The sequence below is a fragment of the Cuculus canorus genome, chromosome 23, assembly GCF_017976375.1.
Source record: "Cuculus canorus isolate bCucCan1 chromosome 23, bCucCan1.pri, whole genome shotgun sequence".
Lineage (NCBI taxonomy): Eukaryota > Metazoa > Chordata > Aves > Cuculiformes > Cuculidae > Cuculus > Cuculus canorus.
In genome coordinates, this window is record NC_071423.1 from 5,026,260 (window position 1) to 5,039,316 (window position 13,057).

A 13,057-nucleotide genomic window follows, 5' to 3' on the forward strand; every position below is an offset into this window, starting at 1 on the left:
AGGGAGACTCGATCAATCCATGGGGAACCAAGCCCCCCCACCCCGCAATGCGGGGTCCCGGCTGGTGCCGTGGGCCAAACCGGCGGGATGGATGCTGGAGCTGCCGCGGGAGCAGGAGGACTTGGGGTTCCCTGGAGCCACCCCGTCCCACTGCCACCAGCACGGGGACCCGCAGGGCAGGGGGATACAGGGCTGTGCTCCCCAGATTGGGCTGCAGGAGCGCACTGGGAGCAAGAAGGGATGGGTAACACCATGGAGAAGCTTTGATTCCCCGCTTCGGAGCAGCCCTGGCTCCTCTGGCCTCTCCAAGGGCAGACTGGCTCACCAGTGGGCGCTGCGTCGGCACAGCTCCTTCCCTGCTCCCAAAGCTGCATCTCCTGAAGGGACAGAGCGGGCTGCAGGGAGCTCAGCACCGCTTCCAGGAGCTCTCAGAGGTGAGAAACTGGGAAGAAAGCAGCAGCGATCCCAGCCTTGCAGCAGGCAAGAAGGAGCTGGGCACCATGCCCAGTGGTGCCCGGGGTGGGTGGGCAGAGCTGGAGAGGGGCCCCGTCTCCCTGGGGCTCCTCGGGCTCCGGTACGAGCAAAACCCACTACGGCTGCACCACATCCTGCGTGTGATGAGTTGGATGCAGCCGAGCTCTGGGGCTGGAGGTCCTACACCTCTGCTGGAAGATTTGGGAACCCCATGAAACCAGGAGCTTTGGGAACTCCAAACCAGGGGATATGGGAACTTCAAACCAGGGGATTTGGGAACCCTGTGAAACCAGGAGCTTTGGGAACCCCAAACACTGGGATTGGGGAATCCCAGACCGGGGGATTTGGGAACCCCACAAAACCAGGAGCTTTGGGAATCCCAAACTGGGGGATTTGGGAACCCCATGAAACCAGGAGCTTTGGCAATCCCAAACTGGGTGATTTGGGGATCCCAGAAAACTGGGGACTTCGGGAACCCCACTGAACCCGTCTCCGCAGAGGAGAAAACAGCTCTGGGGCCAGACGGAGGATACGGCTGCTCCGGAGCGGGCTGGGAGGGAGCGCAGGCTGTTCCACCTCCACAACAGACATTGAGCAACGAGGGAAACAGGAGACCCGGGAAGATCATAATCATGGTTTTATTTGTCATGATCCCACTGTCCAACTAATTGACGAGTTGCAAGTGACCCACAAAAAAAATGGACTGCAGATTGACCAAAACTCTTCTTTTTTGTTTGGGTTTTTTTTTTTTTTCTTTTTTAGTCCAACATAAATGAGGAAGAAAAAAAAAATACTTCTGACATTTCCAAAAAACAGAAATAATAGCAAAGTATATTAATATACATTCAACAGATACTGCGCGTATTGATTACTACAATACAAAGCGATGATAAAAAAAGTGTGATGCTGCGAGATGGCACGGGGGAGCGAGTCCCTGCTGTTCCGGATGCTGCTGACTCTCCCAGGAATACAGTGTCGTGTAAACAAAAGGAAACCAAACCAAAGAGAGGGAGCGAAAGGCTGCAGCGTTCCCCACTCCGGCCCTGCCCGGCTTCCCACGTCCCCGTCCCCAAGGGAGGAATTCAGGTGGACGGCCGGCAAAGATGCCACGATGCCATCCTGGATGATGCCGGAGTTTTTGCCTCCTCTCTGGTTTTCGGGATGGCAGAGCCGGTTGGCGTCACTTCCTCGGGGCAGGGGAGAAAGGGGAGGCCGGGAAGAGGCACGGGTCAGGATAGCAAAGTCACCTCTGCCGTGCTGGTTCCACGCTTCCTTCTGTGCAAATTGAGGAGGGCGGGGGTGCTTTTTTTTTCCTTGTTTATTAAAAAATATCCCAGAAAAGTGTCCCTAAGAAGGACGGGAGCGGTCGCTGGTGAAGTCCCAAAGACAAGGCTGACCCCGAGTGCTCCCGAGCCCCGGCTGGCGGGGGCTTTGCACTCAATCCGTCACAGAAAGGATGGAGAGGAGGACAAGGAAGAGAGCTACGCACGTCCGAACGGTGTAAAGGAGAACAGCACTGTCGCCACTGGCACGAGAGAGAAACCCGGTCACAAGTACAACGTCATCGGAGGGAATAAAATACTCTGAACAGAAGGTGCAATCACAATTCATATAGAACAGAATCTAGTTAAAAATCTCTCTCAAACAGAAATTCCTTTCGCCTTTTATTAATAACAATAATAATAAAACAACATTTACCAAAAAACAATTCCTACAGGATCAGGAGGAGAAGCTGAGGAAACAAAGGAAAATCCGCCTTCCCTACGTTAAAGCCAGGAAAAAGGAAAAGAAAACCCCAAGTCGTATGTGGATTCGCAAAGAAAAGGCGAGGGGGGTGGGGGTCCTTTCTGCACGCTGACAAACGGAGAGGGAACAGAAGCAGACGAAGGTGAGACAAGAAGCATATTGCACCAGGGGGGTGTTCCCCGCGGGCTGGCCGGGCGGTCGGAGCCCCGGGGTGGGACGCGGGATGTGCTGCCACGCAGCCGGGCCGGCAGCGTCCTCGCCCCGGCTCACTTTGGGCCCCCTCCCCAGTGCAAAGGGTTCGGGGTGGAAGGACAGCATAGCCTCCAGCTGCCTGGGGAGGTGGGATCCCATCGGACCCCCAACTCCGCTCCCCGCCAGGGCGGGCTCCAGGGAGGCATCAGTCCCGTCCACTAGCCGTGCCAAGCCCTCCAAACCAGACTCAGTGCTCCGGCTCTGGGAATCCTCTGCCGACGTGTAGGACTCAGGTTATTTCTGTGACAGCTGGAGTTACACGCAAATATGGCCAAAATTAAAGAAACCAAAGGAACAACACACTGGATGAACTGATTATGAGGAAAGGGGCCATGGTATTCCAGTTAGTCAGAAATACTACGGCAATTTGGCGCGATGCTGCTAGATACTGTTGGTTTAAAATGGACCTTTTTGTTTCAGAGCTGTACAGCAAACCTGCGGGAGAGAGAGAAGAAGAGATGTTAGGAGACAGCGGAGAACAGCAGTGCTGTTCCACCGCATTCCCAATCCAGACCCGGGAGGAAAACCCTGCTGATGCAACGGGGCTCTGGAAGGGCAGCAAAGTCCAGGAAGGAGGGGTTCTGTCCTTGAAGGACAGCAGGCAGCCCCCAGGGTGAAAGCTCAGAGCTGAGTTTCTCCCCTCAGAGCAAGGGGACAAGGAAGGAGATGCACATGGAAGCCAGTCTCTCGCCTTGGAGCAAGAGGACAAGGAAGAAGAGATGCATGGAAGCCAGTTTCTCCCCTCAGAGCAAGAGGACAAGGAAGGAGATGCACACAGAATCCTTCAGGGCATGCACTCGGAAAAAACAGGACACAGCTACTCACTCCCTCCTGGTTACACCCCTGCCTGCTCCATCCCAAAGGGCACCTCCGGGTGCTTGTAGCTCAGCAGGACGTCCGTGATACATGTCGACGGGTAGCAGGAGGTGTTTAGATGCTGGTTGCCATCACCAAGGTTGGGATGCTCTTGACCTTCCAAACTCTCCCCGCATTCTGTAAGGTTATAAAACAACAGCAGAGTTTGTACAAGAAGCACTGAGGAGTTGTAGCTCCAGCACGGGCATCACAGCCTAAAGGGTCACACCACAGGCAGAGCTGTTCTGTGTTTCTCCAGTTCCCACCAGCCCAGGCTCTACCTCATGGAGCTGCCCTCCACCAGAGTGCTCCCTGCAGGCACAGCTCTCTGGGAGGAGGCGGCTCTGCAGCATAGACCACAGGCCGACCCTCGCCATTCCTACCCCAGATCCACTCCGCAGGCCCTTACCCTCGCTCTCCCTGTCGCGCAGCTGCTGGCTGGCCATCAGCGACGACTGGCTGAGGACAGCGTCAGACATCCGAGCGGAGCTTAGTGCTTTTCCTGCCATTAAACTCATTCCAGGCAAGTTATCCAACTGCACCTGCGGAGAGAGCAGGACCCTAGTGAGGGGGAGTCGGGGCAAAGCCTTGCTGCTCTCCCTGCTGTCCTGCAGCGAGGGTTTCCAAGTACAAGTGAAAACTGGGCACCAGGCACAGCTGAAGTGCAGCCAATGTCCCCTCAAGGCAGGGCTGGGCTGGAGAGGGGCCCCTCAGACCTGAACTAAGGAGGGAAGAGCCCTGCCCGTTCATAGCTGCAGCAAGGAACGCATCCAGATTTGGGCAGGATGGTTCCCAAAATGCTGCGGAAGCGGCACAGCTACTCTCTGCTCCCGTCAGGGCTGCGGCTGCCATGGCCAGCTGGTTTCATGGGATCATGAAGGTTGGAAAAGACCTCTAAGATGATCCAGCCAAACCCCACTGTGCCTGCTAAGCCATGTCCCCAAGTGCCATGTCTACACGCTGTTTGAAGTCCTCCAGGGATGGAGACTCCACCCTTGCCCTGGGCAGCCTCTGCCAGGGCTTCACCACTCTGTCAATAAGAAGTGTTTCCCAATATCCAATCTAAGCTTCCTCTGATGCAACTTGAGGCTAATTCCTCTCATCTTACACCTTGTTACTTGGGAGAAGAGCCCAACACGGTTGCTCTGCAAAGCCCTCCATGGCCACAGCCAGGCCTGAGGCTGTTTCATCAGAAGGACTCTGGGGGAAAGAGAAGAGACACCATGGCTACAGCAGCCGGTGCTCGGGCGAACCAGGAGCAAAGAAGCACTTCCATACTGGCCTGTCCTATAATGGTTTCAGTGTTGGGCAAACAAGACGTGCTAATGGAAGTGCCACTCCATCCCCAGCAGCCCCGCAGGAGCAGGGCGCTGCCTCTCCTTGCACGTAACTCCCTCCCTGCCCAGGGAAGCTCCGCATTGCCACAAGCCCCGTTTCTCCAAACCTACGTAGGCATCATCGCTGTTCTGGATGGTGTGGTGCCTCTGCAGGGTCCGGGGCCGCGCGTGCTCGCTGGAGGCGGGGCGCACGGGGTAGCCCAGCCCGTTGTGGTCAGGCACCTGCATTGCTTGGCCGGGAGAACTCCTGTCCATGCAGTTCCCTACGATGGACTCTGGAAAAGTAGACAAAACAGAAAAAAAAGAGATCAGTACAAGGAAGCTGCAAGCTTGCAGCGAGGCACACCACGGCAAAACTGGTGTCTGGGATGCGCCGGAATGAATACGCGCCCATCGCTGGCTGGGTGGAAATGGAGCCCTGTCTGCTCTTCCTGATGTGATGCAGAACCAGGGCCAGGCTTCTCCCTCCAGCATTGACATCCCAAGGGATGTCAAGGCCAGCTCCTTCCACTCAGGTCTAAAATCAGAGGGACAGTAGCTCCACAGCCCAGGAACCAGACCCTTTCTGCACACCCTGCCACTCCCAGAGCCTGCGATCGCTCTGCTCGCTGCATGGCCCACACCGTTACACAAGAGCAGAAGGAGAAGCCTCTCCCCAAGCTCCAATACAGGATGTTCTGGTAGGGCCCCTTGACAACTGTAAGCACCATAATCTTGGTGGAAGAGTTGGCTGGGATGTTCTCCTTTATCAGATGACTTCTCCCTGCCCTCCTGCAATCTGGCTGTAGGAGTACATGAGTGTTCTGCCTGGCAAAGTCCAGCCGCACCGCAAGCTCTCCTGACCGAGGGTAAAGGCTACATTCCTATCGAGCAAAACCTCGCGTCATCAAGAACATGATGTTTTGAATAAAGTCCTGAGGCAGGGAGCAGCCTATTGCCGGCTCCAGCGGACACAAACAACTCGCTCGCAGTGAGTACCCCACAGAGTGTAAACATGCAGACGTGGCCACGAGCACCAGGGAGCTGCCCTGAGATGACACAGCTGCAGGTAGATTCCTCGGGCCGAGCTATCAGTTTTCACAGAGCTTTGCCAGCAGGAAGCAGCTCCCGCTGCCTGGGATACCAAACCTCCTGACGTGCCAGAAAGATGCTCCCTAGTTACCCAGATCCGAACCAGACCCCATCCCAGTCACAGTCGGCCAGCTGAGCTCTCTGTGCTGCTCCCAAGCACGTGGATGTGGCCAGCCCACCGCTCCCAAACCCTTCCTCCCTCGGAGACACGGCAGCCCTGCAGTAACCCCGAGCTGGGGCACTCGGAGGTGCAGCCGGCCTCCCCCATCCTTTGCACAACCGTGGGGTTACGTGCGGTTAACAGTCAGCTTTCCCAGAAAAGCAAGAAGGAAAACATGAGGTAACAGCTGCTGGCGGAGCAGTGCCACCCACACACGGCTCAAGACGCTGCTCCAACTGTGGGAACAGTCGTTTGGGCCGGCAGCCTGCTCCTCCAGCTCCACAAACAGCCCTGGTGCCGGAAAGGCCCCAGCACCGGCCCCTGCGCCACGGGAGAGGGGTATGGTGGGATAAGCCCCACCAGCCCAAAATAACCCTGGCCCAAAAGACATCCTCACGCTGGCACAGCACCTCTGGGATGGCAGCTGAGGCCACAGGGGCAGGACAGCCTGAATTCAGGCTCCTTTCCTTGTTCCAGCCCTGCCCCAGCAGTAGGAAAGCCTTTCATCCCTGCATCCATAGCGGACAGGGCTCCTGTGCCAGGCAGCCTTTGTGCCGACACAGCATGTGACGCTGGCACGGCGGGCAGGGCTCCTGCGGTGCCGAGGCGAGGCAGGTTTCCCATGGGCAGCATTCCCAGCCCTGTGACGGCCAGGTTGGAGCAAAACTAGAGCAGAGCTGCTCAAAGGCAGTTTAGGCATATCCTAAACAAGTATTTGGGCGAATCTTTCCTGGTGTCCAGCTGCCATCGTGGGCAGATGCTGCACAGAGCAGCCAGGGCTTTTCGATCAGGGTCAATGCACTCCACTGGAAGGCACAAATGCTCCAGAGACGCTGGGAAGTTACACTCGGCTCTGGGGAAAAGCATATTTGGTGAGATGGGGCAGAAGAGAGGATAATCCCTGTCTCAGGAGAGGCTGTGGCGTTGCAACACAGCACAGGGAAAATAGTGGGAAAGGCCATAGCCATGGCCGAGAGCACCCAGCTCTCCTCGGGGAAGAGGAGCCATGCTTGGCAAGGATGAGTCTCCCCGGTCACCATGCGCTTGGGAACGCTGGGCTGTGTTAGATGCGAGCACAACGCCAGTGCAGCAGTGGTTTGTACGCTGAGGTTTTATAGGATTTAACGGTAGATAATGGTACCCAGGTGGCTCAGACCCTGCTCCGCCCAGAACCAGGGCAGCGCAGGCCCAATTCCAAGTGGGTTATTGGAACTGGGAGGAAAGCAGTACGAGCAGTCCCATCTCAGGACATCGTTCACTCCCTGAGTCCTCCAAGCAGGGCTTACACAACACTATTTGTAAACATTTACTTGCTTATACTCATTTACAGAGCCTTGCAGTCTAAAGTCCCCTTCCCTTGTGTAACCGGTTCCAGCGCCATCAGGATGGGGGCAGAAATTCAGCTCCTGGCTTCCTTACACCTCTATGTTAACCTAACGGTCTACATGTTAAGATGCAAACTCCTGATTCAGTACAGAATGTTCCTCCAGAGCTTCCCATCTCCACCTAAGCCAGGGCGATTCTCCTCCCTTCTGCTTCCAGCACCACAGGGAATCATTGGAACGGTTTGGGTTGGAAGGGACCTTAAAGCCCATCCAGTTCCATCTGGGAAACCAAGGTTCAGGAGCAAAACACATCGGTCTCCTAAAATTAAGAACAACTCCAGAGCAGCCGTGCCGTGTCCCTGCCCCCAGACGCGCTTCTGGGGGACAGGGCTCGGCGTGCCCACTCTGCCGTCCCAGCCAGCCTGCTCCAACCCAGTACTTTCCCAACAACCCCGTGCTGTGTCCCCAAACAAAGCCGGGCCCCCTGTGCCTGGGACACTTCTCCTCTGCAATAGGGTTCCCTGTGCCAAGGGCAGGCTGGTGGCTTCAGACCAGCACAGCTCAGTGCCGCTGTGAATACCGATCCGCCCGGCTCAGCCTGGAAAGCCTCTCTTCAAAGCCCTCTTAGCAAGGGGCTGGGATGGTGTTTTCCATACAGAGAAGCTATAATTACAGCTCCAGCAAGAATTTCTCTTACAGCACTCCCCTGCCAACACAGCCACCAAGGAGCAAAGGCGCAGCCGCTTCCAACCAGCAGGAAAGGTCTCCCAGTGCTAACGGCCAGTCTAAACTCGCTTTCTTTGGAATCAACCCCTTCGAGTTCAGGCAGGGCTCGTCCTGCTGCTGCTTCCCAACGTGCCAGAGGAGAGGCTGTGAAGTGGCCTCAGCCACATTTATCACTGCTCTTCCATGTCTGTGGAAGCGTTAGAAAAGCCTGGACTCGAGGGTCTTTGGAAGAGAAGGAAACACAGCTGCAGTCAAGGGTACTCTAGTGATTTCACTGCTTCCAGCCCGTAGTTTACATGGGATGAAGAACATCACCAACAGGAATAAATCCATCACCAGCACGAAGCATCCCTGAAAAAACAGCAGCACCCTGGGACCTGGCCTGTACCTGCCTGCAGAAGTAGGTCACATTCCAAGGAGAGGCAGCCGGTTGGGTTCCCTTCTTATTTAATGCTATTTATTAGACAGATTCTGCCTGCAATTTACTTAAGGCCGCAAAAGCCAACAAGAATCCAGGTAATTCCATGCTATGCAAAGCATGTCACGAAACCCTGGCATCCTCCGGTGGGGAGGCATGCGGCATGCATGGAAGAACGTTCAGTTCTACACGAGCCTTACCTCTGCTGGGCACCTTATTCCTACTGAACGCAGCAGCGGGCTGATGTCTGTATTGATGCGTCCCCAGCTCCTGCGCGTGATTAGCAGTTCCTAGCAAAGATTCCGGGTCCCCGTGCCCTCCTGCGTTTACAAGCAGAGGGGTCTCGTGGCAACCTTTGGTCAATGTGTTTGAACTCTTACTGTCTGGAAAGCTGTCCCTGACCCCCTCGCAGGCGCAGTCCTCCTCCATGCTCTCTGAATGGAACAGGGCCGGCTGGTGTACGTATCCGTGCGGCGCCGGTACCTGCTGGATACACTCCTGCGCCCTGATTTTTAAGAGATGCTGGGGGCTGTTCTGCGGGTGGTAGGTGTCAGCACTCTGATAAGGCAACGACAACGACTGGCGCTCCGAGAGGTTCTGTCCCACGCTGGCGCCCATGTTCCCAGCATCCCCTTGACTCATATGCCTGAACAACTCTTGGAATTCTTGCTGCTGCTGCTGCTGCTGTTGCTGCCGCCGTTTGATGAGCTGTGCAAATTCTGCCTGGGGCAGCCGCATGTCCGTGTGCCCCGTGAGCGAATGCCGGGGAGAAAGCAGTCCCTGGAGGATGTGCGGTACCTGCTGGTGTCGGCTGTAGTCGGGAGGCGTTGGGGACAACAGTGCTTGCTGTAGTGCCGATGCGGTGTAGTGCTGCTGTTGCTGATGTGCATTTTGAGGGAAACTGGGATACTGCTCAAGCTGGGGGACTTTCAGAGCTTGCTGAGCCGGAGGAAAGCCAACTCCTCCTGATGGGCTGTAGCTGCTGGGGGAGACGCGCGGCTGCTCTGGGAAGAGGTGGGGGTGTAAGTGCACCTGGTCGTAGTTGGTAGGGGGAAACCTGTTCACATTCAGGCTGCAAAGAATGGAAAAGAACGAGTGACCGCACTGCAGCAACTCCAGCTGAGCATGCCGGGCTGCCTTCTCCTGTCAGAAGACAGACGGAGCTGCTCCTGGGCAGGAGGTGCTCCCTGCGGCACATGATACAGCAGCTTCCCAGAGCTCCGGCCTGGCTCAGGAGTCACCGCCCAGAGACGAGGAGACATCTTGCTCCCCAAATCAAGGGCAGTATGGCAGGGAAACCATGTCTCACCCTGAGATATTAAGCCCGCAGCTCTTTCTCTCTGCTCCCGGCTTGGGGAAGCGCTGCGGAGACAGCCAGCGGCCTTACCTGTGTGACTCGGCGCTGTCGGCGCTGAGCTGCTTGGACAACTGCCTGTGGCCATAGGTGAGGGATGCCATCAGGTTCGCCCGGTGCTGCATCTGGATCTGGTTGGCACTGGGGCTGATGGGCATTCCTCGTGTGTGGGAGGACATTCCCTGCCCGGAACCTTGCAGGAGGTTGTTGCTGACCATATCGCCGGGCTCCTGCACTTGGATAGTGACCTGCTGAGGCTGCGACTGCTGCTGCAGGCCCAGGCACGTCAGCCCCATGGCAGGGGGCGGGGAACAGTTACCAGACTGTGGGAAGATTGTGTTGTGGGATGGCATCCCTTGGAACTGGGACTGGGAAGCAGCACCTACAAGGAACAAAGACCCTCAGTAGCCGTGCTGGCCTGTAGCAAGGCTCGGGAGCGACATCTGCCCCGCGCCATACTGGGAATACCAGTAAGCATCCGCGGGTGGCAAGAGAAACACCACTCCCAACCGCTAGATCACACTGCACCCAGCGTGCAAAGGTCACAGCTAGAGCCCCATGCATAGAAAGAGAAACAAAGCGGAGTTGACAGTGATTTGCATAAACCCAAGAACATCAGCCCTTCCTCCCCACCCCCGGGAGCGATAAGTAAGGATCTCATGACAAGAAACTCGACAGCACATTCCAGCTGGCAGCTCCTCGCACGCTCTCGATAACACCAGCTCTTGCTGCCAGATGGAGAATCTTTTGCACCATCAGCAAACCACGCAAGGACGAGGCCGCAGGGGAGAACCGCAGACCCCCCCACCCCCACATGCTGTTTTCCCGGAGGTTGGATGGAACTGTAGAGTTGGGCCAAGCTGCCCCTGCCTGTCGGAGCAGACGGCTCGGCACTTACCGTGGGTCTGGAGCACGCTGCTGCTCACGGGGGGTGGGCTGCTGTTCGGCTGCCTGAAGAGGTGGTTATTAGGGTGGTTCGGGGGTGGGCTGGATGGCTGGATCCGTAACCTGCGCAGCAAAACAAGCACCTTGTCACCATGCCTGCTCCTCACTAAGACAACCTTTTCAAGTGATGCCAAACGCTGTGTTTCTCTTGGTTTAAATACACACCACAACGCCCTTCATAGAATCATAGAACGGTTTTGGTTAGAAAAGACCTTTTAAGATCATAGAGTCCAACATCCTTTCAGGTAGTTGTAAGAGAGGGATGAAGTCTCCCCTCCCTTGTTTGGGATCCCAAGTTCTTTACAGCTTGGCCTTTCTTTGGAGCCATATAACTTGCCAAAGTGAGTATAGCCCAGTGGCTGCAACAGAAACCCAGGGAAGAGAACACTGCAGAGTTGCCTCCTGCCTCACTGTGGCCTATAAGAAACCTTCCGTTCCCCTTTGCCATAGTTCAGCCCCATCTACAACTCACAGAATCATGGAGTCGTTTAGGTCAGAAGGGACCGCAAAGCCCATCCAGTTCCACCCCCTGCCATGGGCAGGGACACCTCCCACTGGATCAGGGGCTCCAAGCCCCATCCAACCTGGCCTGGAACCCCTCCAGGGATGGGGCAGCCACCATTGCTCTGGGCAACCTGGGTCAGGGCCTCAGCCAAGGCAGGGGCTGAAGGCAGAAGCTTGGAAAAACGCGAGACGTCCTGCAGCAGCTTTGAGTGAAAAACATGAAAGAAACTGGCAGTTGAAGGTAATACGTGTTCAAGCCAATCACAAGGCAGAACGATCACTCATCTGTTCAAAGTGGATTTGTGCCTTTGAATCACGTTTCTCTACTTCTTAAAGTCCTTCAGACAGAATCCAGCCAACAGGACCAGGCACATTCACCTGGGAACTGGCTCTGCCCCTCTAACTTTATACACTTCCAACTGGGCCCTGGACTCTCCTCATCCCTGGGCTTGAGCGAGAGTAAAACCCATTCCCCAGAGCTACACTAAAGAGGTTTCTTTACCTCTGAAGCTGGTGAGTGAGCAGAGCTGGCTGGTTTTCACATGGAGCCTGCAAGGGTGGAGATGGCTGGGGTGGCCGGATACAGTCCTGAACGAGGCAAGAAGGATTTGCAATCAATAGCCAATAATAACTAGCAAATTTAGCAATGTTGATGGGTGAAGCTGGACACGTCCAGATTCACCAAACCCACAGCCCCTGGCTGCAGCTCTGCCTTTTGCAGCAGCTGTGCAAACATCGCTACTCGAGTCCTTCAGGCTGGCTTCTCATTCCAGCAAGCTGAGCAATCCGCCCTCCCCGGTCCCCCTGGGGACCCGCTCAGCATTTGTATCCGCAGCAATGCAGGAAAACACAGCTGAGCCTTCAGGAGGTCTGGCTCAGGCTCTGCTACCTGGATCTGCTGATGAAGAATCTGGTGGTGCTGCTCCTGCTGGTACAACATGTGCTGCTGCTGCGTCTTCTCCAGCGTCCGCTCGTCCATGTGCCCGCCATACATCTTCTGCAGCTGCTCGCACTCCTGTAAACAAAGCCAATGCACCCTCTAAGTGACCTGTTTGTGCACTTTTTACTGTGCAAACAGGCACTCTCTGCAGCCCACCAGACTGAAAAAGCAAGTAAAGAAAGCCTAACCCATTTAATTTGACAGGACCAGGTGTGATAACACAGCTAGCTCAAGCCTTAGATAATGGAAAAGGAATGGATGCGTGAAAAGATTTCACCTTTTGCTTCAGGAAGCAGGAAGGCTAAGACAGTAAAAAGCCCTCATGGAGGCTCTTTTGAGACCCCCACTCCTCCCTGTTACCTGCTGAAGCTGTTTGATGCTGCTGTTATTCCCCATCTTCTCCAGGTGGGCTTTGAAAGCCTGGATACTGGCAGCACCGTCAGAGAAGCGCCGAACTGGGGAGAAGCGTTCAGTGGGGAGGTGCAGAGTATTGGAGTCCTTGTAAATAGAACTGAACACAGGGGGAAGAGGGTTAGTGATGCCAGCAAGAAAACAAGCTCCAGTTCAGAGATATTTCATTTACATCAGCCATACCAAGTCTACCTGCCCGCTCACCCAGAATAAATCATGGTTTAGAGCAAGAAACAAGGTGCCACCGTCACCACGAACAGGACATCGGATGGGCGGCACCCTCAGTGCCTGGGTAGATAACGTGCTTTAAGGATGGAGACAACTCAGCCACAAACCAGACCCCAGAGGGGCAGTGACTCATTGTCCACCTGTACAAATTCATCTGTCTCGCAGATTGAAAAGGTGAATAGAAATCGTTCAGCACCTTAAAAACATAAATTCACCTCTTCAATTGCCACTTCCCAAGCCTTCCAGCTCCCCACGGCCCCTGGCTACATCTGATGCCTGCAGAAAACGGGGGGGGGGCACACGGAGAAAGG

General features: G+C 55.6%; 1 protein-coding gene across 3 annotated transcripts in view; it reads right to left on the reverse strand.

Annotated features, from left to right (window-relative positions):
* Window positions 1-1,123: 1,123 nt before the first annotated feature.
* The window catches only part of SIK3 (SIK family kinase 3), a 59,498-nt gene continuing 47,564 nt past the window's right edge, over window positions 1,124-13,057 (reverse strand). For 2 of the 3 annotated variants that reach the window (XM_054087156.1, XM_054087157.1), the window contains exons 16-25: window positions 12,468-12,618; window positions 12,057-12,182; window positions 11,670-11,755; window positions 10,617-10,726; window positions 9,752-10,100; window positions 8,565-9,436; window positions 4,776-4,939; window positions 3,737-3,869; window positions 3,298-3,465; window positions 1,125-2,907 (exon numbers count right to left, since the gene is read on the reverse strand). In XM_054087156.1, coding sequence (XP_053943131.1) covers window positions 3,308-3,465; window positions 3,737-3,869; window positions 4,776-4,939; window positions 8,565-9,436; window positions 9,752-10,100; window positions 10,617-10,726; window positions 11,670-11,755; window positions 12,057-12,182; window positions 12,468-12,618 — 2,149 coding nt within the window. In that variant the 3' untranslated portion in view covers window positions 1,125-2,907; window positions 3,298-3,307. Of the gene's footprint in view, window positions 2,908-3,297; window positions 3,466-3,736; window positions 3,870-4,775; window positions 4,940-8,564; window positions 9,437-9,751; window positions 10,101-10,616; window positions 10,727-11,669; window positions 11,756-12,056; window positions 12,183-12,467; window positions 12,619-13,057 lie in introns of all 3 variants that reach the window. The other variant, XM_054087158.1, reaches the window with a different exon arrangement.